Here is a 24654-nt window from a genome sequence, read left to right as displayed (position 1 = left end):
AGTTTGTCTGCACTGTCTCAAAAAGACTGAAACTGCTAAGGAAAAAGAGGTGGCTAGTACTACAGAACAAATTGATCAGTGGCATCCAAATCCCTGCTTTCTGACTGCTACACAGTCCATCCTTGTTTCCCAGCTACGTAACTGCTAATGTATGCACAAGCTCATTTAAACTTCATTTCAGCAGAATCACAACTGTTGGAATGAACAGTGCTGTGACTGTCTGTCATCAGCTCCTACCCAAGGAGAGAAATGCCCTGGTACAGAGGCCCTATGCAACACTTAAGCCTTTAACTGAGGTCTTTAGTAGTGTAGAGGGCATTTCATGGGCCTTCTGCCCTGGGGTAAATTTAATCTATGGAGAGCAAATAGCAGCAGCAGCAATCATTCTTGTGTCATCTCACAGAGTGTTTCCGGATGAACAGCAGAACTCCCAGGAATGAGCATTTAAATGTTCTAAAGTTTTATTTTTCTTAGCAAAAGGATTTATAATAGCAATAAAGCCCTTACTTAGTGTCCCTTTATCTGGGGGAATTGTTTGGCATCACCCCAGCTGCTTCCTTTTAACAATCAGACTTTCTCTCACAGAGAAAGGACTGCTATGGTAGGCTCCCCCCACCATAAAACAGTGTAATGGCCTGCGTGAAACTGTAGTAAATATTTAAGAGCTATCACTGTGATTTTTAATATAGAAAATAATTGATCATGTATAGTGCCTTATGGAAATGTCTTGTAGAATTACAAAGGCAGGAAACCAATCATGTTCCATAAAAATTAAAGGTCTCTTTAAAAATCTATAGAATTGATTAGATGATGCTTACCTTTTTATAGAATTTTTAATCATCCTATAGAATTTATTAGAAAACAATTTATGTAGAAAAGGCATCAACTTCTAGTGATTTCTCCAGAAATTGTCCTTACAGGTTAGCTATTTAGCCATATAACACTGAGGGCATTTACTTGTATTTGTAAAGGAATGCCATTAATATCTTTTGTTACATACAGAATGCTTTAGCACAGTGGTTCCCAGTCTGTGGTACATGTACCACCAGTGGTATGCAGACAACCTGTCAGTGGTATGTGTTAACAGATTTATTATAATTACTTTATATGACCAAAATTTGCTGGTAGTACTTAAGGTTGAACTGAAAAATTTGCTGGTGGTACTTAAGGTCGTATCATTTTAAATTGGTGGTGCATGGTCTGTCAGAGTTTGGGAACCACTGCTTAGCATATTAAAAGACTGGATTGCTACCTTTCCCTGTCGTACCCATGAAAGGAGCTCTAGGGTAGGATCCTTGCAGAAGCTAAAATTGCATAGAAATTGCGAGACAGATCCAGAGGAATCAGGAGTGTACTGGAGCCATCTATGCAGAGACCCTTTGTCTCCATGCAAGCTCTGTGTCACTGGTAGCTCTGACCCCAACACTTGTGTATCTTGGGACAGAAGGAATAGGATCTCTTCCATTTTAGGCAAGCCATCTCTATTACAGAGGCAAAGCTATAAACATGGCACCAACCCAATAAAAGATCTAAACATGACTTACAGGACCCTGGCAAGCATTAGTTTTGTGGTGCTACGAAGTATGTATTAATACAAAATATAGAGTGGTATTGGCGGCACATGTGCATAGCCCTCCTGGTTGGAGCATGACAAAGTTGCCACAAAGGCATGTTCTTCAGCCAGGAAGCAATAGGGGCTAGGGTGCTGCTTCTTAGCTTCCCCCTCGTTGTGGGGAACCTGTCAGTGTGCCACACAGGCTCAATGACATGCTCTCCTGATCAGCTGTTGCCACTGTGTCAACAGCTGATCAAGACGGGAGGCCACTGCAGCAGCCACAGAAGCTGATCCAACAATCAGGGTGGCCTGCTGGCTGGGAACTTTAAAGGGCTGCTGCTGCTTTAGAGCTGACAGTGCAATTGCCTGCAGGCCAAACTCATAGATTTCATAGATTTCATAGACATTAGGGCTAGAAGGGACCTCGGGAGATCATCGAGTCCAGCAAGGGACCTCAGGTAGCAAGAGCTGACTGGGCAGCCCCTGCTGCAGCTATAGCTCTGTTCCCATTTGCTCTGGGAAGCAACAGGGACACAGCAGTTTGTACACTGCCTCTGGTGCCAAGGACTGACCAGGAAGTTCTACCCCCACCTCCCCAGTCACCCCTGCTGCCACTGCAGCCCTGTCCCCATTACCATTGCCACCTAGCAAAAGCATACTCTTAACCGACTAGGAAGGCTGTTGTGCTGCAGAAAGAAGTCATGTATTGATAACAGTGGAAGGGTTTGAGGAACCATATTCAAGCCAGTAGGTCAGAGTTATTCCTCATGTAACTCCTTTGAAGTATACGTGGAAAATACAGTTTGAATTTACTGAATGCATGGGTAGTTCCTGTTACAAACCAGTGGCATTCTTGGCACTCTGAGGCAAAAAGTCCAGCCTATAATCTCTTTCTTTGCATTCCTTGGACATCTATAGGATTACTTTTACATAGTTCAGGAGATGTCATCTTTATAACAAACTTGTTTCTTTTTAGTCTTTGCAATTCAGCTAGGATACTGAACTTTGTTACATTTGGGACTCCTTTGGGGTTAATAATAAAACATAATTAGGTACTAATTTACTTCCAGAAAACCCTCTTACAGTTCCCTGTACATCTGTGACCTCTCTTTTACAAAGGGGACACCTCTAACAATAACATTGAAATTCAGTGAGACAGTTTGTATTTTGAAGTGGACTTTCAAACTTGTCAGTGAAGTTAGATCATGTATGCCTTCCTGAGCAAAAACTACCATTCTGAATTGTTTCCTATTTTTCTCTGTGTTAGCTCCTTGTCTTTGTGTTTCTCTCATTTTCTCTATCTCCTAAATATGTAAACCCATGACAGGTATTGAAAAGGGAAGGGGTTTCAATCTATGGTGATACAAGTGTTTTGTTACTAATAAGTGTTTCATATTCAACTGAGGAAGGGAGCACAGACTTCTACAATTTAACCTTTTATTTTTAACTTTTTTTATAATAAAGGTTTAAAAAAAATCAAAAACTCTCTCTTCTCTCACACAAAGGCTAGGATTTAGAGAAGGTTTCCCTACTAGGTAGCATAAAGAGAGAGAAGCCATCTTCCTTGCTTCACTGAAAATGACAAAGGAAATTCCAAGTACTGAAAACAAGCTCATACCTTCTCTTATTCCAGCTGTCATTAGATTTGTTTGATTTGCATATTTCTGGACAAGACAGACTCAGTTATTATTGGTAAAACTTAAGGACTTCTCTGGGAGAGAAACCAATCTATTTCCCCACCATTCCCTTCTTTAAGCCCTGCAAACGGTGAGTGTAAGAGGGAGAGTACGTAAAAATAAAAGGGAAACAATTTAGAGTGATACATTCCCTTTCTTTTTTTTTGTCTGTAATGATTTTGGTACAGTAGCATCCCTTACTGGGTGTTTGTTCATTGCCCTGCTCTGATCTTTATGAGGGGCCAGACTCTTGGTAGAGCAGCTCAGATTAGAATACAAGAAATTTCTCTCATCCTGTGGAAGGCAAATAAAACCCCAGTGTTGTATGTGAGACTTAATGATAGTAAAATAGTATTTCGTTCACTTGCATCGTGGTCCGAAGTGAAAGGCAGTCATCTCAATGGGAAGTAAGTATGGAAGGGCAAAGAATGATTTCAACTCTAATTTCTTAACATAGTACACTGCAGCAGAATCAGCATGGTTACAGAACTCATTGGTTACAGTGATGATGTAATGAGATGCACATTGTATTGTCTCTGGAGGAAAGGGGGAGCCCTAAGGAAATTGCTTCTCTTGGTGTGTACACACTGAAGACTGCAGCGTAGTGATAAGCTACATTTAAACCAAGATGTACAAGAAATCGTGTACATTTCTTGTACAAGAAATAGTCTAGCCCTAGAAAAAACAGACCTCTCGATGGACTAATTTACACACCCAAGTACTCTCTTTCTGCAGTGTTGATATATTCTCTGAGTGTTCTAGAGACCAGATCTATTGCCAGTCTGTGTCTGAGGCACAGAGATAGTGTGGTGTCTCTTACAATGGGTCTGAGAGTAATTAACCTTTGATTAATTAAGTCATTTGAGTTACTCTTGCTATACATTAACAGTATTACCAACACTTGTGACTATTCTTGTAACATTTGATGTTTCACTTAAAGACCCCTGCTCCCTAGTTGAAGTGATTACTTTCTTTTTTTTTTAAATCAAAGTTTCTGGCCCCTGTAGTTGAGGAGAAAAACTGGGACTTGTCATCCACTGCATCTTAAAGGCTCAACGTCTAGAACGTAAACAAAAAGAATGCCATATACTATATTTTAATACGACTTTTAAGCCAAGCTCATGATGTTTTGGGTCCTGACTCATGATTTTTTTTAATGTTTAGAGTTAGCAAAAGAAAGTAAGTGTAAAGGAGTGAATAATTAGGTTTGTAGTGATTGCTTTTTGCTTTGAAGAACAAAGCTGTTATACAAATATTTAGGATATACATTTTTTAAATTATGTATTTTCTGTATATGTCCTGTAATAGGAAAAATATTTTTTGAAATCTTGAGGTGATATTGGTGGATAATGCTTGAACACTAAAGACTACTTTGAAATGTTAAACAGCTTAAATCACAAAAAAATGTGATCTGAAATTGACTTCAGGTTTCATATAGTACAACTACCTTTCCCAACTATGTATCAAAGAGTTCAGCTTCAAGGATTTTTTATTTTAATGAAGCATTTCTCTAATAAAAGAACAGACTGCAGTTCTTAAGCTCTGCCTAGTCCATGCAGAGTACTCAATTTAGTTTTGTTGTACATGCAAAATACAATTTCAGGAGGAGTGAGCTGATTTTATAGGCTGACTTGGCAAATATTTTAAATCACCCCATGTTTTGCGTTTATTTGCATTTGCAAATCTTTTTAGCTGTAATTTAAATACAAGCCATTTGTTTTAATTGTAATTTCATATTTTTTAAAATTATTTTCCTAACCTGTGCTCTGTGTGAGGATAGAGGGCTATTGGATGCCCTGTATTTAGTGTGCATGTATATATGTATGCTTGTGTGCACGCGCATATGCACACACACACATATGCAGGCATGCAAACACATCTTTATTTGTGTATATATATCTTTATTTTTTCACTGGGAGGCTGTAAGCTGTTCAAGAAGGGACATTCTGTATTTTGTGTCTGTATAGCACTGAACATACTGTCAGGGCTTTATAATAAAAAAGTTTTTCTCTGTCTTCCTTTGCACCTTTTTATCACATTTTCTCACTTTTATTTTTCTCTTTGGTCCATTTTTGCCCACTTTTTTCACTGTATATTTTTCTTTGTGCCTTTCTGGTATTTTTGTAGTCTGTCTTAACTAGATTTCTGACTCAGTAATAATCAAGCGTGAACCAAATTTATAAATGCTGGATGCTTGGAGGATATGTTATTAGGTCATACATGTCTTCATCCCTATATCAGACTACGTTTTCCTGTGGTCTTATCCACCTTTACAAAGGCAATGGTGGTTCTGTACTCCATTCCCATGTTGCAGTGACTTACTAGGACTGCAGCTCCAATTTTATGCTTATATGTGTACAAGGGCAGGGCCAATTCTAATGCGCTGTAGAGCCAATGATTCCTCTTTTCTGGGAGCAACGGGGGAGCTGAGTGCTTGGCCTATTCCATTCCTTAATGCTGCTTTGCACACAGCATTGGTAGTGAGCAGGAATGGAGCTTCCCTCTGTCTCAGGTGCCAGGCTGTGCAGGAAGGGCAGCTGGAAAAGCAGCCACGAGTTGGCTGAATATTTGCATAAATTCCACACTTCAGCAGGAGGGGACCCCTAAAATTCCCACTGTGCTTTGTCACCCTTCACCATCCAGCATAACAGTTGGAAGAAAAAGAGAAGGCCCTGCAGTGAGTACTACTGCCTTGGCAATTGGCTGAACTTCTAAATCCATCTCTGGTGACAGGATAGTAGTTCTGGCCTCAAAAAGGCGGCAGGGAAAAGATCCCTTGCTTCTGTTCTTTGCTCCCTTTGTTCTGGCTAATAGATAAAAACACTGCATAAGGAAGATTTTGGTTAATGAAAGGTTGCTGGATGCTGATCAGGGTATAACTTGGGGATACATGTATAAAGTGAAGGCCAGAAGAGATAATGGTGTTAGACTATTTATTTATTTATTTATTTATTATTTTCATAATATACAGGCTTAATATGCAGTGTGTAATGGGATGGATGGGGCCCCAATATATTTTGTGGGATATTGTGGGAAAAGGGAAAGCTGATGTAAAAAGGTGTAATGAAAAAGTAGGCAGAAGTAAATCCCTTATGTTTCTGAATATGTGGGCTTATTTCCAGTGCCCTATTGCCACAGTCCTGTAGGTCCCCTCTCTCAGAAATTTGGCTGTTTTTTTCCATCTAGCTATCTACAAGCCTTGAGAAGGTACCATCTTCCTGTTGAAAAGGTGTGGGTTTTTAAAATGATTTTTTGTGTGTTTTTGTACCATCATTCCTCCTCACCTGCCCCATCTATCCTGACTCCCATAATAAGGAAGCATTCTCTTGATTAAGACAGACACATTTTTTTACCCAGCTTCTTCTTCATTATTATGAGACAGAGAGTGAGAGAGACTTGGCCATGTATTGGTAAAAAAGGGAACTGTGCCGGATATATTTCACAGGGACTGAAGTATGGCATAAAAAAAACAGATGTGTGTGGACTGCCAGAGGAATCACTGACTGATTCTCATGCAGTCTGGGTTCGGGGAACTGAGACAAGATGAGACAAAGCAGGTATGGCTGATACTGTGCCAGGTTCTGAGCACTGCTGAGCACTTGCAATGCACCTTGCTGTCAGTGGGAGAATGGGGGCTCTGTACCTCTCGGGATCAGTGCCTAGTACATTTGTTGGGTTTTTTTCGTACCACATTTGATTTCTTTCCTTTCATACTGAACATGAGGAACAAACAGAAGTTAACTGCTTGGGAGAAAACTGGCTATGTCTTTTTTTGTGCTGCATTTCCCTTCTTTGTTTTTGGTTGGCTGCAAGACCAAAAGCTGAAGTAAAATTTAAATGTTTTTTTTCTAGTGGGGAGGGGGAAGCTGAGAACAATATGCACCATCTAGTGGCTTAGTATAAAACTACAGCATACAAAGAAAGACTGGTAATAAAAGAATATGACAGCAGGTCACTGTTAACTGTGACAACTCTACAGACTTAGGAGTTTCTGCAGCATTCACGTGGATGGTCAAGAAACGCTGAAATAGCTGCAGCGGATGACTGTAAATATGGATACAGATATATATTATAATATATCATTAATAATCAAAATTAAATATGTATTATACCCAGACTCCCCCAAGAATCCACTCAAGCGCATGCACAAAAATTTTAAAAGAGGATTATTAAGGTTGCAAAGTCAAGAATCTTAAAATTAAGAAATGTAAGAACTAAATTTGTACATCCTTAACATCGCTTCCTATGCGTATGCTTTATGATACAGGCCTCATACAGACCTTCAGTTTGTCCTGGGAGAGTCACTGCTCTCCCAAAAGAAATTATAAGTGTCCTTTTCTCCCAGAGTAAAAATGGCCACTCCAGGAGAAAAATTATTTGAGTTAAATCATGCCCAGGAGAGTTTCTCTTGGGAAAGTAAATGTCTATCCATGCTGTAGCTTCTTTTAGAGGAGAACGTGGACCTCCATCATTCCCACTCCCCTCCCCCTGCAACCCATGGAGACAGCTGGACTCTGCTGTTCCAACAGGGATCAAAACATGTCCCCTTCACAATCTCCACATTGTGCTGTAGAGAAACATAAGCTCACCATGAGCATGTGAGGTCAGGCAATCAGGGCTGTCATCTATCACCAGGCAGACTAAGGGAGTCTGCCAAACATGCTGAGATGTGTGCACTTGCCCCACTTCAGCTACACAGCATCAGCTCTGCAAGCTCTTTCCTCTTCAGGGCTTCAATGTTTGAATGTCTATACATTTAGCTCTGGGTAAATTTCTCTACCTGGAGAACACAACTGGAAGAATTCTCCAAGATGATTTGAATGTGTGTATGCAGCCACAGTCTTCAGTTACATACTATTTTTTTCCAGAGAACCCCTTCCTCATTCAACACTCACTTATTGCTTACAACATTTTATTTTCATCCTGTAGTTTAGTGTCATTTGCTGTACACTATTCAAGCATTGCTCTGTAAACAGAACCAATTTCTTTTTAGACTGTCATCACTATAGAATTTGAAAGCTTCACAGACATTAATGAATGTATTTTCCTTATACCCTGTAAATATGAGGCTATAATTGTCTCTGCTTTGCATATAGGAAATCAAAGTACAGAAGGATTAGTGTAAAAATATCCACTCATTTTCAGATGCCTAGGACTTGGTTTGTCAGAGTATGCAGATTTATATAAAGCACCCCTCATGTTCAAAACATGGCTCCAGGAGCATCCGTGAGTGCTCAGAACTTTTACAAATTAGACTGTCCAGAAAATCAAGTCAAATACAGTAAAAGCTCTGTTATCTGGCATCCCCCAGGAATGGGGGATGCCAACTAATTGAATATTCCAGTTAATCAAATGTGCACCGTCTGATGCACTCCCCAGCATCAGTGTGCCAGGGGACAAGGAGGGGGGCCCCATGCAGGCTGGTTTGCCCTGGGCCATGGGCCGAAAAAGTGGCAAAGAAAAACTCAGCTCACAGTGGCAAAACGGGAAGTCCCCTGGAAGTGCTACTTCCGGTTGCGCTTTTACTGCATCGCTAGGATGCCGGTTAATAGAGTTTTCTGGCTAATAAAGTGCCAGTTAACACAGCTTTTACTCTACTCAGAAAATGGGCACATGATATGAATAACCAACTTTGAAAAATCTTGTTAACTGAGCTCTATGTATCACGTGTAAACTCTATTCTATGAACTGTATGACATATGGGGAAGTATACAACTGCCTTAACCATAATACAGCCATTTCTTTTCCAGCTGTCCTCTGTCTCGTTCAAGACACACTTCTCAGCTTCTGCAACATGAGAGGCAGGGGTCTGCACACCACAGTAGTTTTCTTCATTACATAATCTTTTTCATCCCCAGAGCAGTTCCATCTTAATGAGACAGGGACCCACAGGGAAAAAAGTCATGATCACGTAATGAAAAGGTTGCAAAATAATGCATACCCTCAAAGAGGCCCAATTAAAGTTGCATGGGCAAACTTAATTTGAGTATTTCCTGTTTTTTAGGTACTTGGCTTTGCTACCCTCATAATGTTATTTTAATGCGACTTTGTGTACAATTTACTTTTTTATTTAAAAAGCAAACTGAATGAACAGTAATTTCCATGTTCCATGCTAGCAATACTGATGTGGATCAGAAACAGATTTGGATACTTTAGATCAGGGGTGGGCAAAACAGCGGTTCCAGCCAGCAATTGGACTCCATTTCCCATCAGCGGAATTTTTTGGCTGGGATTTTTCAGCAGTGACAGCTTGGTCTGAAGCTAGGACAGAGCTGCAGTCCGCTGCCTGCACTCCCTAGCCCAGGGTGTACAGGCAGTGGACTGCAGCTCTGCTCTAGCTCTGGGCAACACTGTCACCATTGCAAGATCCCAGCCCGAGAGCAACTTCCCACCCTGCCACATGCCCTGCCAGCGCTGCTGGGGGCAATCTTCATGGAAACCCTGGCCCCACGCTGTCATGGCTCCACTGCTGCTGGCATCTCCATGGAAGCTGGCCGCAGCAACGTGGAAGGGGGCTGCTGGAAAATGGAATTCACTGTGGGCCCAATCTGGCCAGCAGGCCGAATTTTGCCTGCACTTGCTTTGGATCCACTCTGCAGCAGGGTGGATTTGATTTAAATCAAATTGATTAAAATCATGATTTAAATCACTGGTCAGAAAACCTCAATTTAATCATTGTTTTCTACAAAAAGTGCATTCTTGTTGTTTGATATCCTTTATTCATTTAATTTCTTAAAACTGCATTTTTAGAGAAAGGTAAGGGCTTGATATAAACTTGCAGAGAGACAATAGGGCTGATGGGTGGGTAATCAGATCTGTTATCTCTCATCTCCATATACTGCTGTTAACAAGCATGTTAGCTCTGGAGACAACAAATTCTCCCCATGCCTGAAGAAGGGTGTTTGTGCTCGAAAGCTTGCGAAGAACAATTTTTCCAACTCTTTAGTTGTTCTAATAAAAGTTATTACATCTACCCAAAGAACCTTGTCTGCCTATGATCTCTGGAGACACAAATCCACAGTTTGAGAACTGAAACTAAGCATCACAAAGATGCTTAATGGGATCTTCTAGACTGAGCACTGAGTCCCATTGGGTAGAGTGGTTTTCTTTAATCTTTACTAATCTATAGAGGAGCCTCTGGGAACTCCATGAGACTGAGCCCCTAATATAGTCCATGGCCTGTTGTGACCTATTTATAAAACCTCTAAAAGGTTACATTAATATATTGTCTCAAATAATGTATAATTAGAAGTTATAATCTCTATTCCATGATGAATTCTTTGAGCTTTAACATTAAAACTAAATTTAAACTATCTTTATATAAATTTATTTTTATCTTAAAAAAATAACAAATACAATTAAATAAAAAATTCTGATTTAAACAATCTGATTTTTTTATTTAAAAAAAATATTGTTTTTTATACACCCTGCTCTGCAGATCTCTACCGCTTGAACAAATGCAGTTGCTAAAAATACATGTTAGGTTGTTTCTCTCTATATGAACTATCTGGTAGAAGGGGACAAGACACTTTTTCCCACTGAATTTCACAGATATTTGCCAACAGCAAGGGAATATCAACACACAAGAATATTAGCTTCCTCAAGAAATCAACTGCCTAGCAGTGTAGTCTCTCCCTTTGCTCCTCACTGAATCTCACTTTTCCCCAGGACTTAGCTATAGGGATGGCAGGAGGGGTGATTGCCCCAGCCTGCCTTATGTCTGAAGCCAATGAGTGACTGAAGGTTTCATCCCCAGGCCTAATGCCCCCTGAACAGGACACGTTTCCCATGTCAGAGTACCCTTCCCATTGGCCACATCCCCCTCAGGCAGACGTTATACTAGAGCTGCTACAGGACTTTGTTTCAACTTTATGAAAATTTTGTCTTATGAACTACCTATTTCCTCCACTCTCTATCTCCTTCCTGACTCCTTGCCGTTTCATAGATTTCATAGACATTAGGGCTGGAAGGGACCTCAGAAGATTATCAACTCCAGCCCCCTACCCCAGAGGCAGGAAGTCAGCTGGGGTCATAGGATCCCAGCAAGATAAGCATCCAATTTTCTCTTGAAGGCATTCAAAGTAGGTGCTTGAACCACCTCCGATGGCAGGCTGTTACAGACCTTGGGGGCTCGGACAGTAAAGAAATTCTTCCTTATGTCCAGCCTGAAGCGGTCTTGCAGGAGTTTATAACTGTTTAATCTTTTTGTCCTGTTCTCCACTCCCAGATGTAGTTTCCTTGCGCAGCTTACCCCCAGTCTCTCTCTCCCCTGGCTCCTACACTAAATTCTACCCCAAAGTCATCCTTCAGTCCCAGTCTTTATCCACAGGCTCCTTATCCAAATTTATCCATTCAGTCCTTTCTTCAGTAGCCTAGTCTGGGTCTTCTGCATTCAGATCAGATGGCTTCTTTCCGTATGCTATCTGCATGTCCTTGAGAGCACAGGAGAGAGAGGCTTTCTGCTCTCAAATCTCTGTTGTATGCTTTGCAAATTGCTGTGTTCAATATATGCTTGCTTCAGAGAAGGACTTTTTTCCTATCCCCACACATTAGTCTGGCAGCAGCTCCTCACCCACTCCCCCCAGGTTGGTGGCTGGCATCCTGTGTGTCCTGCTAGCCCCAGGTGGTGCCTGGCCATGCCCCCTGCACTCCAGCAGGAAGGGATGAGAGCCTTGGAGGGCGTCTCTCTCCCTCCCCTTTGGCAGTGGCTGGCAGGTATGCTCTTGCGCCCCGCAGCCTATAGCTTCAGCCACTGCAGGCACATGCCTGAATTTCTTTATTTAACAGAGAAAGTCTGTCTAGTTATTAATCTGTTTAAGCTGTGCAGCTTAGACTAACCTGCAAACTGTGACTCGATTCAGGCTTAGGCTTTTTGAATGTCTGTCCCTAGCTGAGAGGTCTATAAAATCAAGAACACATTTTTCTTACACTCTGTAAGCTTGTTTATATTGTGTCAGTAATGGATCGTGAGGAGGATGGCACTGAGCATGCCCTGCTCACTCACATCCACTGATGTGCTTCAGAGCCTTAAGTTCACCTATGTGGCTACTCTGGACTTACCACTAGTAGCCACTCACAGATGCACCAGAGAAGGAGGGCTCCAGAGTGGCTACTCAGGGCAAGTCTGGAGGAGCATCACTGGTGAACATTTTGATTCTAAAGTGCATCAATGGGTAGGTGGGAAGAGCATTGATGGAGTGTCCTTTCCTCCCTGACACCCACCACTGGCATGGTTTACACAAGCCTTGAAAGCTTGGGTCACTCTGAACTTGCATCAGGTACCCTTCCAGTATGTACCCTTGCAGGGGGAAGCTGTCTTCAGCTGTGTTTCTGCTGCTCATAAGAGAGATGCCTACTAGCATGCTTCCTTTAATTAGAATCCTACTACATGCCATAGGAGTAGTCCAAAACTTCATAGCAGCACAACTGTAAAAGTTGTCTTTTGGATCATTGCTGAAGAATGCAGTGAATGCAAGGACCATTCTGAAAATATGCCAGTGTTTATGTAAGGGACCTGTGGCACCTGCCATCCCTATTAGGGCTGTGCAAAATTTCAGCCTGTGTTTTGTTTTGAAGCTGTTTCGATGCATTTCAAGCTCAAAACAGTGCAATCAAAATGAAAAAAAAGCCTTTGAAAAAGCTTTGAAATGAAAAAGGGCACTCCAGACATTTTGAAAGTTTTGAAATGTTTCGAGTTTTGAAGCCAGGCTTACTTGGCTTCAGTGCTGGTAGCATCAGCAGCCTCCTGTCATCCGGCGGGCAGATCAGAGCCTGCCCGCATGCCCAGGAGGGCTGTGCCAGCCTTCTCCTGGGGGTGCAGCTCCTGACCTGCCTCCCAGTTCACAGGAGGCTGGTGCTGCTGCCTGGGACCAGCAGCAGGCAAGCCCGGGGCAAATCAGCTTGTGTGGGGAGCTGGCCCCACCCTGAGATGGGGGCGGGGGCAGGTCCCCGCACAAACTGATTTGTACTGGGCCCCGCATCCTCCTTGGGCTGGCCCTGGTATGGGGCCCAGAGCATATCTTCTCGTGTGGGGACCCACTGCCTCCTCAGTTCTGGGGTGGGGAAAGGTACCCGCATACGCTGATTTGCCCCGGGCTCCACACCCTCCTCGGGCTGGCTCTGGTATGGGGCCCGGGGCATATCAGCTCATGCAGGGACCTGCCACCGCTCCAGTGCACCCGGAGTGCAGGCAGTCCCCACATGATTTGCACCAGGCCCCACACCCTCCTCGGGCCAGCTCTGGTATGGGGCCTGGCACATATCAGCTCATGCAGGGACTCGCCAGGAGGGCTGTGGGTGCTGTGCCAGATTCCTCCCGGGGGTGCAGGCAAGCCCCCAACCTGCTTGCCAGATGACAGGAGGATGGTGCTGCCAGCGGGGCCAGTGGCAAACACCGATCTTTCCAGTGCCGGGTGGGTGAAATGTCAAAACAACATCAAAACAGCAAACCAGTTTTGAGAAAACGAAATGCAACAGTGCTTTTGAAACAAAACAAAACTCAAAACGAAACACAGTTCCGTTGAAACAGATGTCAAAGTGGAACGATGCTCTTCTGCACAGCCCTAATCCCTATCCAGATCCTGAAAATTTCAAGTCTTATGTTGGGCCACACCTAGAAAGATTTCAGTGCTTGTGGGAAGAACAGCAGCATTGGTTTCCTTGAGATATAAGAAAAAGCCTGTTAGTAGGCAGTGATTAAGCAAACATTAGGATTTGAAGTGGTGGGCTTGAAAGAATGGAGATGGGCAAACTTGTGAGAGGAGACTGTGGATTTAACTTTTGTGTGGAAATTCCTACTCACTACCTGTCTAACAAGGAGAATCCTCCTAGAGTTTGTGCTTACAGGGAAGGGAGAAGTTTGTATTTGCAGCTGGAGTTTGTGGCTGGAACGGTAGGCCTCTGAGGACACCAGAGTGACCTTTGAGTTTAGCAAATTTGAGGTGCAAATGGAAATTGAGCCAAGAACAGACATCTAAAAGAAACCTACTTGAGAGCAAGCAATTGGGCATCAGTGTATTACCACTGTAGTAGAGGGCCTGATCTTGATTCTACTAGTAGAAGAAATGTACAGCCTTGAACGGCTATCTTGAGGGGTCCGGCAATCTCCAGTGGGTCAACATAATATTTCTTTGTGACGTTCTCATTGTGCTGTGGCTTAATTCTATCAGGGACCACTTATCATTTTCTTTCATGAGGAGATTTGATTGTGCAAAATGTCGCACAGCAATGTTTCATCATAGGACTGTCACCTGTGAGCCTATGTCATCTCCAGAGATATATGTTGGGTTCTAATTTAGAGATCATAACTCCAGGCTAGAGTATGCATTACAATATAGGCAACCGAGACAAAGTATCACTCATGTAACATTACAATGGGCAGAATATTGCACAATGAACCTTTTTGCTGCCTCCAGCTGATATGGACTCATTGAGGGCTTTCACTGGTCCTGATCAGCCTGCTTATTGAGCACAAAGGGTCCAATCTGGCCCACAGGTGTGGCCTCTGCCACTCATCTGACCCGCAGAGCCAAAGGTTGAGCACTATTGAACTAAAGGTTACTAAACAGATAACTTATCTAGTATGCTCTTTGTGAATCTTGGGTTTTGTTTGTTCCTATGCCACTAAATGGCCTCAGTTCAGCCTGAAGTGAAGCAAGGTAGTTGGGTAGTGATGTTATGTTTGTTAGTTGCAGCCTCATTCAGAAGATGTCCTGTACCCTAAACGGAGACCTAATAAAAGTGAATTCCTACGTGCAAGTTTTGGAATGGAGTTAAGACATGACTAGTTGATGCATTGGTCACTATGAAGCAAAAGGACTGCTGTGTCTTCCACTAAGTTGAAAGAGCTCTTCTCTATGCTGCGCCTGGAAATTTTGATGCTGGTGTGGCTAGCTTCAGCAACTGAGTAAATAATGATTTGTCTTGATCAGTTTAGGATTTGTTGCCTGCTGTGACTGCCATTGGATTGGCCCAAGGAATTTCTAACTCAGCTCATGTAGTAGATCACACTTGAAAGTTGGGATCTAGTTGAAAGGTGGAAAAACAAGTTACAGATATGTAGTCAAATTCAAAATAGCTGTTCAGTTAGACTAAATCTATATGAAAAGGTATATGCACTTTTCCATTTGTTAAATTTCTTTAAAATTTAATTCATTTTCTGGTGATAAGAAAATACCATAGCGTGAAATCCTGGTTCAGTTGAGGTCAGTGCTGTAAACTCCCATGGGCTTCATTGGAGATGGAATTTTGTCTCCCATGTTTTGTGCAATCAGTCATGCAATGCAAACGCTAAATAGGCACCATTCAAAACGAACAGTTCAGACACAATTCATAGGCTGGCAGTTCTTCATATAAATTCTTTGTTGAATGATGGCAGATAGTAAATATACTTGTGAAAAGCAGTCATTATGCAAATGATTTGTAATGAGAAGAAAAGGCAGTATCTAGTATTTTACATACAAGAAATAATGTGACCAGTTCTGGATCTGGTTCTGGCCTTAGGAGACGGGTTCAGAAGCAGATGAAACCATAGTCTTCTGAGCTTTTAGTTTGCCTGTACTCATGCTGTTTAACTGGCAGAACTGCTTTATTAGTCTGTTTCCCAGAAGACTAATAGCTGATGGAACTATTGGGTTTCCTGTGATTTGGGTGAAGAATATTATCCAGTTAACAGGCCACGTTCTGGAAGGGTGTTTCTTCTTGTCTTTTGTTGTCCTCTATTAGTGGCCTGGTAACTTTTGAAACACTTTCTTCTCCTTCTTCATCTATACAAGTCTTGATTGTCTGCTCATGAACTACAACAAATAACAAATGTGACTGATGTGGGGCACACAGAGTGTTGAAGTGCTATGCAGCTGGTGAAAAAATGGTTTCTGTGCCTCATACCCACTACCTGCCATATCCTGTTCAATTGAACTGTTATGGCCAATGAAAAATCTAAATAGATTTTTAGATAAAATCTAAAAAGACAAATCTAAATAGAGTCTGTCTGTATCAAGTACGTGAGTCCAATATAGCTTCTGATGGGGGTTTTAGGAGGTAACATTGCTTGGATTCAGGCTGCCTCTCTGCCTCTTTGTTAGCAGAACAGGTGCTAAGAAGGAAGGTAATGGTTTGTGTGTGTATGTATCTCAGATCTCAGTCTTCTAGGAAGGAGAGAAAGAGAAAACTCCAATGTAATAAATGTATGCTATGTAAGAATAACCTTATGTACAAATACATAATGGGAGATAATTGTCTGAGCACTAGCATTATTGAGAAGGACCAGCTGGCTTTGGTGGATCATAGAATCAACTTAAGTCAGTAATGTGATGTAGTTGCAAAAAAAGGCCATTAGAGTTTAGAGCTGCATCAAAAGAAGTAAGACACAGGAGATGAGAGTATCACTTGACTTGGCCATGGTTGGCCCTCAGCTAATGCATTTGGTGTGTTCTGGGCTCCACATTTTAAGAAAGATGTGGAAAAGATGGAGAGGGTCCAGAAGCAAGTTACAAAAATGATAAAGGGGTTGGAAGGCAAGCTGAAGAAGGAAAAGTTGAGACAGCAAAGGTATAATTAGCTTGGAGACAAGGAGATTAAGGGAGGACAGTTTTCAAATATAAGAAAGACTGTCACCAGGAAGAAGGAGAAAAACTGTTTTCCCTCACTACAAAGGGCAACTCATAAAGCAATAGGTCTAAGCAGCAGCAAAGTCAATTTAAATAAAATCTCAGAAAAAAATCTTCACTTTCAGAACAGAAGGACAACAGAAGAAGCTGCCAAGGAAAGTTGTGGGATCTCATTCACTGGAGGTTTTCAAGAGGAGACTGGGTCAGCACGGGACTGAATTGTTTAGGGATAGCATTTCTTTATTCATGCAGGGGGTTGGCCAGATGACCCCTGAGGTCCTTTCAACCCTATGATTCTATGGTTTGGGTAGTGCCCTCCTATTCCTTTGCTGCACTGGTCAAAGATAAAATGATGATGGGACAGGCAGAGGAAAATGAGGCGGGAAGAGCAGGCAGAGGTAGTACTTGTCTGGGTTGCTTCAGTGGCTAATCAGGGACTGCATCTTGGAGCAAGATGTCTGACTGAGGCTTTATGCAAAAAAAATTGGATCGGGGAAGCAGTTTGAGGAGTGGACATATGCTTTATTGTGACACAGGCTACTAGGGTAGAGCTGCTGTTCTGTTTCCAGTGCTTTGTGATGGCCTTGTAGCATGTTTGGCCAGAAGTGGTGTATTCTGTTTGTGCTTGGCTATGAAGTTGTAGGCCAGTGATGGTCAACCTCTCCACCCCCACTGTATAGGAAAAAAAAAAGGTTCCATGTACTGGCCCTGGGTCTTTTGCCATGGTTCTGGGAGCAATTAATGCTGTTACTGCTCCCTCACTGCCAAATTTTTAGACCTGTGGGGAGCCCTGTGGCCCAGATGACACAGCCCTGCAAGGTGGCTCTAAGCCACAGACCAGAGGTTGAACACCATTGGTATAGGCTGTTTCTTTGTATCTGTACCATTGTCATCTTGTGTTTGGCGTATTCAATGTGTTCTGCCTGGGGTCCAATCACTACAATTTCCTGTATTGTTTTGTATGGGGAAATACATCTGAAAACCATTCCAGGAACATCAGCTCATGCAGAATGCAGCAGACAAATGCCTTTGTTTAGTGAAGCATCTCTTGGGGAGCACACAGTATCATTCATCTCTGCTGATTTCCAGGATGTTTTTGGGTTTAGTTCAAGATGTTGATTTTGACTAAAAAGCTGTGAATAAGTTTGGTACATGCCTGCCTGAGAAATTGGTTCTTACCCCCGTGACAGTAGCTGATACTCCAGGGCAGACCCTCCACTAATTGAATTGGAAGGGGGCTGCAAGGTGAGAGAGGGCTCCTTGAACTCACTGCCACTCTTGGTCCAAAAAAGCCTGATTATGTTGACCTGAGGCTCACAGAGTTTTGGAGAGAGTGTGGGTTAAAGGAAATGATTTCTGCTTATTCTGTCTAATCTATTTGTATCTGTCTGTCTAGGATATTTCTAGTGCACATATTACCTTGGTGTCTAAACACATTCCTCAGATGACCAGGACCCTTCTTTTTAATAGTCTTTTCCCACTTCTCTTAACTTCACTAGTTCGTTTAATAAAGTTGAGAATTCTTGCACAGGGTTTTATAAACATGTGTTATTAGATTTTAAATCTGTTTTGAAAGTGCCTCTATCCGACTCCCTCCTAGTAAAGTGACCTTTTTAAATGGAGGGAAGTGGGTTTAGATGACAGTCATGATAAATGCGGTCATGTTCACTCAATAAAATAAGGCCCAGTGCATTTGAGGATAAATCAGTGAAATGTACAGCCCCACCTGTCTGTCTCCATCATTCATTTCCACTGTCACTTTCACAGTGGCTGATGGATCACAGTTGCTGTAAAATTAGACAGCCTTTAATCTCATTTCATCCTGATTAGCTTCTCTTTACCCTTTCCCTCTAACTCACTGACTGACACGCTAAAAACTCACACTGGGCTGTGTTTGAGCGTAGCGTACAAACTTCTCTTCAAATACCCTTTCTGTGGGGCAAGCAGGTGTTTCCTTGAGTTGAAATTTAAAAATGAGAAGGTCTCAGACTAATGTTAAAATAAATCAGCAGGCAAAAGGACTGCTACAGAATTAATAAAAGCTGTGGTCTGTTTGGCCAGGCTATGTGGGAGGCCCAATTCTTCCCTAGTTACACTTTTGCAAGTCTATGATTCCAATAGTACCGCTGCTATTACAGGCTGACCAGTTCCACCAGTTTTGATTCGTCAGTATGAAAAACTACATCTCACATAACAATAAAGCATTTGTTTGTAAAAAGTTACATTTTAAAATTAAAGTTTTATTTCTCCTCTGTAAAATCTGTTTATTCCCATAGTTCTTGCTCATTAGCATAATACAAAATGACAAGGAACACTGAAAATGCCCAAGTGTAAAGAATGGAACATTGAGGATTTTGCAATTCTAGTGCAAAAAAAAATTCCTCTCAGATCTTAATGGTTTTTCTACCCTCCATAGATTAGAAAATATACACTGAGCCCACAAGGAGCTTGTAAACTGCAATATTGCTGTCAAGATACATGTGGCTTGGAAAGCAGAACTATGCCCCTAATGCCATAGGAGACGGAGGACACAACAGAATTAGTGTAGTGCCTCATTGTGGTCATCTTTTCACTTTGGGCCTGATCCTGCAGCCTTTCCTTATATAAACTTTCTGGTAATTTTGTTCTGAGTAACCATTGAAATGGTGATGACAGGGTTTGGGGTTATTAGGCCCAATCCTGTCCCAGTGGGAATTTTTCCACTGAGTTATGTAGGGGCAGAATTAAACCCTTATCATTCCAGGTTTATTTAGTTATTTATTTTATTAGATTTATATTATCCTCCTGAAAGGGACTCTTAATAAATACATGATAGTTTATATGTATGAGAATGGCAGACAAGCTTAAAATATTGTTTTTTCTCTATTGACCCTACCAATGTGAAGGGTAAACAAAGCATTTGCAAAAATAAAAACCAAAGGGCAACAAATATGTATGTGTACTGTGTGGGCATTGCGCTTGTTGATAACTGCTGTATACGAGGACAAGAGAGTCACGGGCCATGGTCATGGATTCAAATCATTGGCTTAATCCTAAATTAAAAAAATAACAGTTGCAGAGTGGCTAAGAACTGATGACCCTGCCTACTGGAACTGGAGAGTATCTGATTAGCATTTAGGGCAAGAAACACCCGCACTCAGCATTCAAAAGAGATCACCCAGTGTCCTCTGGAGACACTATCTTGTCTTGCATCCCACGCTGCATTACAATGAAATAGTTGAAGCCTAGTTTATCAGGTGAGGTTTAAAATGGGGAAAAAGTTACTGAGATTTAAAGAACAGGATAATTATTTGTATTTGGGAGAACTACTGCACAGTGATTCATAAGACATCAAAATATCTACTCTTTGAAGCCTTTCATTGTGCTAGGAAGCTATATATAGTAGAAAGTGTAGTCCCAGTTACTTGATTATATAAAATTTACTAGTAGCAAATAACATTAATTAATCCATTTCCACTAAACCAGCCTAATTTAAGAATTGCTTCACTTACATGACTTGTAAGAGCACAGACTATGAAAATGATATTCGACCTTTACTGGAAACTAAAAATGTACCTTGCTTATTCATCATTGCCTTGGCAAAAACTTCAGTAAGAAGCTTAAATGAGCCCACTTGATCTTTAAGAAAATGTGTCCTAAATAACAAAGCTGTGTATATTTCTTTTTATTATTATTTGCATATGCTATACTGCACAACTGCAGTCTGAGAAAAATAAAAGATAATAAAACAAATGAAATGAGAGATATATCACCCAAAATAATCCAAGTGTGAGATAGGCTGCCTTTTCTGGCATTGGCAAAAGAGCACAAAGTAAGAGCTGGCCCTGAGTCATATTGATTTCCCACTGCACTGGTTTCCTAAGTGCTCTGTTGATCCGTGTCAAGCAATAAGTTCCCTGCCTGTACATGCACATCACCTCCCCATTTGTCCTCACCTAGATTTAAGGTGCCCATATGATGAGCTGAACAAGGACATCATTTTTCCTACTGGTGTCACTGGGCCAAAACTATTGCGTGTGGTATGAAAGCTGATGCTGTGTAAGTTTACGTTTACCATATGATATTACAGTAATGTTGCATAGCACAGTACAGTACATATTATGTATATAAACAGCATATTTTTTTACTTTAGCTCATGCTGAAGAAACTGCAAATGAACATAAAAAACAATGTTGTGTTTTTATAAAAAATAATTCTACTACGTCCAAAGAAGGATATTGTAAACCTATTACCACAGTTTTGATCTTTCTTAACAAAGGGCTTCCTGATTAGATGAATAGAAAATGTGTGATTGTGCTGCTAATGACATTGTACAGGAAATTAAGCGTATACATTTGGAGAAGGCATTAAATCAGCAGGACCTTAATTTAAAAACTTAAAACTGTATGGAAATGCAGCTTGTTCATTGCTGTGTAAAAGAAAGCTACTGAACACACTGACTCTTCTTGTGGAAACATTGCCAACAGAACAAAGCTGGGCTGAGGTGTTATAATGTTTCCTAGCATCCTCTGTTTTATTTTCAGGCAAATATCACAGCTTCACCCATTTTGGTGTGTCTTATTTTTAGAATGATATACATGTGCAAGTCGGACAGGTGTATAGAAAGTAAGAAAGCAGAATTTATGTAACCTGGTTATTTAGTAATTTACAAGACTGAATTACATTAAACTAATATTAAACCACTGGATTTTAGCTGCTTATAATTCACTGAACAGACATATTTGGAATAATGTATTCCCTATTATTTTGTAGCTATTCAGTTCCAGTTTTGAGGGCTATTTTTTGTACCATTGTTAAAGTTAATAATTTAAATAACCAGTGTGCTAAAACACAGCTTGACAAAGAATGCTTGTTTTATTTGCAGTTATGCCATATAATAGTGCCCATCACTGTGTTGTGGAAGTTGAAAACTTCTTGTTCGTATTGGGAGGAGAAGACCAGTGGAATCCTAATGGTATGTACACAGACAGATTCTCACCCTGATCTCTTTTAATGCTATCTAAAGCATCAAGTGATGCAGCAGTTACTGAATAATTCTGAAGATCCTTGACTCAGTTGTTGAACTAGTCAAGACCAGTTATGTCTCAGCAATGACACAATAAATATCTGGAGCTTTGGCTTCTCCATCATTCACCAGTTCCTTTATCCCTTGAGGAAAGCCACAGGCAACAGAACAAACTCTTTCAAAGGCAGATACAAGGCAACAGCTGTTAAGAATTTTAGCCCCTGTTCCCAGCCCCCTTCCAGTCATAACATAATAATGTGGCTGCAGTAAATGAATGCTTTCTCTCTTGTTAAACAAGATACTTGCAGCTAAAGTTGTTAATGTGTTAATTATCTAGACTCCTAGACTCTTACACTAGTCCTTTTTTCTAGTCTTGTACAAGAGCTTCCCATATAGATTATCTGCTGCTACCTTCTTTTGATTTGATTACTCCATAAATTTACTGAAAAGAGAAATTAAACAATTTAACAGGCTTCTGAGCAAAGCAAAAGGAGAATACTGTGCCTTGCAAAATTCACAAAATTGTCAGGGCAATGTTAAAAAGCTTGCACATGAAGAAAGAGTTGTAGTTGTAGCAGTCTGTGTAACAGAGATAATTATGACTGAGAAACTATAAAACAGCTTGCAGGTACACATTTTTACTTTAAAACACCAGAAGATCCAGCTGAAATTACATATACTGCATATATTTTATTGTGAATGCCCCATTTCAGCATCTGCACTAAACCAAATTATAGAAAATTGTTACATCTGTTCACTTCCTAAAATCAGAGACAAACAATTTAGTCCACTCTATAAGCATGTTTCCGGTGTAGTTAAAAAAAATCACTAAATGTCTTAGGAGAAAAACCCTTCAGCACTTATTGTAGGATCTCTTATATATTCAGCAGAAGATGTCACATTATTATTAGTATTATTCTTATTAATAATAGAGTAATATCCATTGTCCCCATCTGAGATTGGGGCCCCATTGTGCTAGGCACTATATATATGTATATGTAAATGCATACAAACATTACATGTCTACTGGTGAAATAATTTCTACCAGTTCAAATGATCTCTGTACAAACATGCATAGGGCTTCAAATGGTTAAAAATATGCAGACGTGATGGAAATCTCGACCACATTGGACTAGGCTGAAATCTAAATTGGTTGGGGTTCAAGTGTTTGAATGAACATTTGTATACCACCCCAATCAGTTAGAGCCACTGTAGTGCCCAGTGGTGACAATTAGAGCCACTGCAGTGCCCACTTCAGCGTGCCTTGCTCCCGCCCACTGCCCAGGGGAGATGCTCTGTGTCTCAGGCTGCACCGATAACAGCTGAGGGGCTAGGAATGTCCAGCTTTTCTCCTTAGCTCCTACCCCCCTACCGTGTGTGTGGCTGAAGGGCTAGGGACAGACATTCAAAAAGCCTGAGCCTGAATTGTTTCAATCTTTACAGGTTAGTTTAACCTGGCTAGGCTAAATCAGTTTGTGACCCAGACAGACATCCCAGAAATGCAGGGACATGCCTGCAGTGGCTCAGGACAGAACCCAGGGAGTGCTAGAGCAGCCCTCCCTTCTCTTCTGCAGGGAGCTGAGCTGACGGGGGTGTGGCCAGACCCCAGCAGGACTTTCTCATTAGGGATGTCTGCCTGCACTGTCCCAAGCTTTTCCCTGATGGCTGTTTAAGGGGCAGGAGTGTTGCCAGCCCCCAGCCCCATCCTAGTAATCTGAAGCAAGATGGGGTGTGCAGTGCATGCATCTGTTGATGATATGGAGCTTTTCAGTCTCCCTCCCTGCTTCATCATAATATCTGCAGCAAACTGACAGGTGAGCAAGCCAGCATGGGGGAGGGCGGGGGGGCAGGCAGGCAGGTGCTGATAACAATCCTTATCACTCAATTAGCAAAACAATAGCCTCTCTCCACATTACTTCAGACTTCTTTAAACAGCTTACCAGCTGACCTGTTGATTAGCTCCAAAACCACTCACTATTCTGTCTTCCTGTCCCAGTGAAATTGGACAAAGAGACACACACCCAAACAGCATACCACATGCTGGCTACAGTCCCTGCTGTGGCAGAAAGGAAGGGATCTCTGCTTAAGCAGTGAGTGCTGAGAGGGGGTGGAAAGGGGGACACGGGGAAGCCAGCAGACCCTGCTGCGCCTGCAGGTCTGTGCCAAACTGCAGCCATGGAGGAGATGGGAGTGGCCAGCTCTGCTATGGAGCAGAGAGCCCCAGCCAGCCCAAAGAGCATTCTGGCATTCTGGGGGAGTCTGATACAACTTAAACCAGTAAGGGGTTTGGGACAGACATTGTATAAACCAGTTTGAGCCAAATCAGTTAAATCTGATACTACATTCAACCAGGTTTATCTCAAACTGGTTTCAGACATTTTCAAACTGGTTTATGTGCATTGAACATCTGTTCTGTTACAGGTTTAAACCAGTTTCTGATCGCTTAAACTGATTTATGTGTAATGTCTGTCCCTAGCCAAAGTGTGCAGTTTAATGTGCTATGGGCTGGGAAGGAAGGGGTTGCAGATTCAGCCCTGTAGTACTTCAGAGTCCTTTGTTTGCACCTCCATTCTGGTTGTGGGGGCTGCAAGCAAAGAGCTGTCAAATCTTGCAGGGGGAATCTCCCTTGTGGCACATTAAACTGAGCTAGTGGCCCCACACATAGGACTGCAAATGTGGAGAGGCGGTGGAGAAATCTATCCCCCACACTCCTCATAGGTAAATTGAAGCTCCAAAGCTTGAAGCATTTAAGTGCAGGGTTTAATGTGTACCATGTCTGCAACCCAATACAGGCCCCAATTGACTCGGGTG

General features: G+C 41.7%; 1 protein-coding gene across 5 annotated transcripts in view; it reads left to right on the top strand.

The window, feature by feature from the left end:
• KLHL14 (kelch like family member 14) overlaps positions 1-24654 on the top strand; it is a 111489-nt gene that overhangs the window by 52128 nt on the left and 34707 nt on the right. For all 5 annotated transcript variants that reach the window (XM_019547566.1, XM_019547575.1, XM_019547584.1 and 2 more), the window contains one exon: positions 21703-21792. In XM_019547566.1, the coding sequence (XP_019403111.1) occupies positions 21703-21792 (90 nt within the window). The remainder of the gene's footprint in view (positions 1-21702; positions 21793-24654) is intronic.

This window comes from Crocodylus porosus, unplaced genomic scaffold, assembly GCF_001723895.1.
Source record: "Crocodylus porosus isolate Cpor-Errol unplaced genomic scaffold, CroPor_comp1, whole genome shotgun sequence".
NCBI lineage: Eukaryota > Metazoa > Chordata > Crocodylia > Crocodylidae > Crocodylus > Crocodylus porosus.
The sequence above is the reverse complement of the archived record's forward strand: the minus strand, read 5'-3'. Positions and strand labels throughout refer to the sequence as shown.